Source organism: Atta colombica, unplaced genomic scaffold, assembly GCF_001594045.1.
Source record: "Atta colombica isolate Treedump-2 unplaced genomic scaffold, Acol1.0 scaffold45, whole genome shotgun sequence".
In the NCBI taxonomy this organism is placed as follows: Eukaryota; Metazoa; Arthropoda; class Insecta; order Hymenoptera; family Formicidae; genus Atta; species Atta colombica.
In genome coordinates this window covers 1,522,012-1,524,951 of record NW_017259534.1, presented here as the reverse complement: position 1 = coordinate 1,524,951, position 2,940 = coordinate 1,522,012, and the positions used below count along the sequence as shown (strand labels likewise).

The window sequence follows — 2,940 nt, the reverse complement described above, 5'->3', positions numbered from 1 at the left end:
TATAAATCTCTTGTTTCTATTTTCTTTTTTTTTAACTTTTGTGAAGATTTTACATATTAAATAAAATATATTGACACTATATATTTATTTTTGCAAATTCCCATTATAATTAAAAAAAAAATTAGATACTTTAAGAAGTTTATTTATACTAATTTAATGTCAAAAAATTTATTAATTAAAAAAATGAGTGAGCTGGAACATGTATTATATATGTTACACAACACAGTTAAAATGTTTTTATCGTATTTAACAAGTTTAACTGATCAACATTCAAGATAAAATTAAAACAGTCGATTAAATGATTTTCATTGCATTAATGAACGGAACTAGTTAAATCAGAGGCTCGCCGATAACAAACATCATAAATAGGTATGTGTAAGTTATTTCCCAATCTAGCTTGGTGGGATATCACACTACTTATCAGATCGTAGTTACTGTCGTTAGTGGCATATCGTCGTCGTCGTTAGCAGAAACTGACTTGACAGACAGACGTTCGTAGTAGCTGTAACCATGAAATCTTTCATCGATTACTCGGCATCTAGCGATTTCCCGCTTGAAAATTTACCATACGGAATCTTCTCAACGAAAGATGAGGTGAGCAAAATTAATTACATCATAGATCGTGTAAAAATCATGCCACGTCATATGATTTCAAAACAATTCTAAATATAAGTATGTAACTACGCATTTTCAACTTCATCATGGTTTAGGAAGTCATGAATTATATTCTGACGAAATATAGTAATCTTTTATGGACTTTTGTCATATTTTTGAAAAATTATTGGAAAAGTTGTACAATAAAATATTAGGTTGCATATTTCTTCATGAGATAACTAACAGCAAAGAATGGAATGGAAACATTCCATTCTTGCTGACATTCAACGCCGTCTAGCAGAAATTTATATTATGGTACCATCGACTGATATATTATTGTTCGATAATTCTAATATCTTCATAAATTCCCCAATAAATTATATTATTTTATACTATGAAAAAATTGTCAAATTTATTAGAGATAATATTAAAATACAAAATTTATAATAATACTTTATTAATCATATAACAACTATATACTATTATATTACGATAGATAGATATAATACAAATAATATTTAAAATATTTTAGCCAGACAAAAAAATTGGTGTGGCAATTGGTGATCAAATTTTGAACTTGAATGCTATCGCAAATTATTTCGATGGACCATTGTTGGAAAGTAAGCAAGATGTGTTTCGTCGTGATTGTCTAAACGATTTTATGTCTCTCGGAAGGCCAGCATGGCTAGAAGCAAGATCTAAACTTCAAGAGCTGCTGTCTGCCAGTAATCATACTTTGCAAGATCCTGAAATCCGCTCTAAGTGAGAAATCAACAAACGAAAATTAATATAAAAAAATTTAGATCTTTAAAAATTGTATTATAATCTCTGCGTAACATCTTTTCTAGAATTTTTGTCGCTCAAAAAGATGCTATAATGCATTTACCAGCCAAAATCGGAGATTATACGGATTTTTATTCATCTCTTAATCATGCTACAAATGTCGGTATCATGTTCCGTGGAAAAGAAAATCCGCTGATGCCAAATTGGTAATTTTCTTATTAATATTGTTTTATGCTTGTACTTTAAAAATTACTTGTACTGTAGAATAAAACATTTATGTAAACAGGAAATATTTGCCAGTTGGCTACCACGGAAGAGCAAGTTCCATTGTTGTGTCAGGCACACCCATAAGACGACCGTGTGGTCAAACACTACCGGTTGAAGGTGCAGCACCTGTTTTTGGGCCTTGCAGATTAATGGATTTCGAGCTCGAAGTTGCTTTCTTTGTCGGTGGTCCATCTACAAATCTTGGTGATACTGTTTCAGCTTCTAAAGCGTATGATCATATTTTTGGGATGGTCTTGATGAATGATTGGAGCGGTACGAAATATAATTGAATAGAAAGAACTTCATAATTAATTAAAATTTTTATTCTGATTCTTTAGTTTTCTTTCTGTTTTGAATAGCAAGAGACATTCAGAAATGGGAGTACATGCCATTAGGACCATTCGGTTCAAAGAATTTGGGCACGACAATTTCTCCATGGATCGTTACAATGGAAGCTCTAGACGCTTTCAAAGTACCAAATATGACTCAAGATCCAGAACCGTTTCCATATTTGCAACATAACGAGTCTTGTAATTTCGATATTAAATTGGAAGTTGATCTTAAACGTAAGATGTCACTTTTTTATTATTTTTCTTATAGTTATTTACATTCCCATATTAAACATTTTATTTTATTGTAAAAAATAATTTTAATTTTTTTGCAGCATCAAGTGGTGTAATCACAACCATATGCCGGAGTAACTTCAAACACATGTACTGGACTCCACAACAACAACTGGCGCATCATACTGTTACAGGATGCAACATTAATCCTGGAGACTTAATGGGATCCGGCACTATAAGTGGAAACGTGCGTTTAAAATTTATTAGTATTGTTGTAATCGGCCTTATTAATACAATTAATATATTAAATTAGCTTTTGTCACATTTATCTATTGACTTTTTTCGTAATTTCTATTTTTTTTAAATTAGATAAATTATGAATTTTATTTTATATTTTATGATATATAAAATATTTATTTAGACTTCGGATTCTTATGGTTCTATGCTGGAATTATGTTGGAAAGGCACACATACTATTGCGCTAAAAGATGGTACAACAAGAAAATTCCTTCAAGATGGTGATGAAATAATTATTCATGGTAAATGAACTATTTATTATATATGTACATACATAATATATATACATATAAAATTACATAATTATTTATTTCATTGTTGTCTAGGTTATTGTGCTGGCGATGGTTATAAAGTCGGTTTCGGAACATGTACGGGAAAATTGTTACCTGCTAATAACTAACAAGTGAAATTGGTGCACAAGGCAAAATTATTCTTT

At 30.3% G+C, this 2,940-nt stretch overlaps 1 protein-coding gene across 1 annotated transcript; it reads left to right on the top strand.

Moving 5' to 3' along the window:
• The first annotated feature begins 472 nt into the window (after positions 1-472).
• Positions 473-2,921, top strand: LOC108691305 (fumarylacetoacetase-like). The gene is made up of 8 exons (XM_018198979.1): positions 473-594; positions 1,127-1,356; positions 1,443-1,583; positions 1,664-1,917; positions 2,004-2,210; positions 2,309-2,454; positions 2,629-2,746; positions 2,831-2,921. The coding sequence occupies exons 1-8, from the start codon at positions 511-513 to the stop codon at positions 2,902-2,904; spliced, it is 1,254 nt and encodes a 417-aa protein (XP_018054468.1). The 5' UTR covers positions 473-510; the 3' UTR covers positions 2,905-2,921.
• Positions 2,922-2,940: the final 19 nt, after the last annotated feature.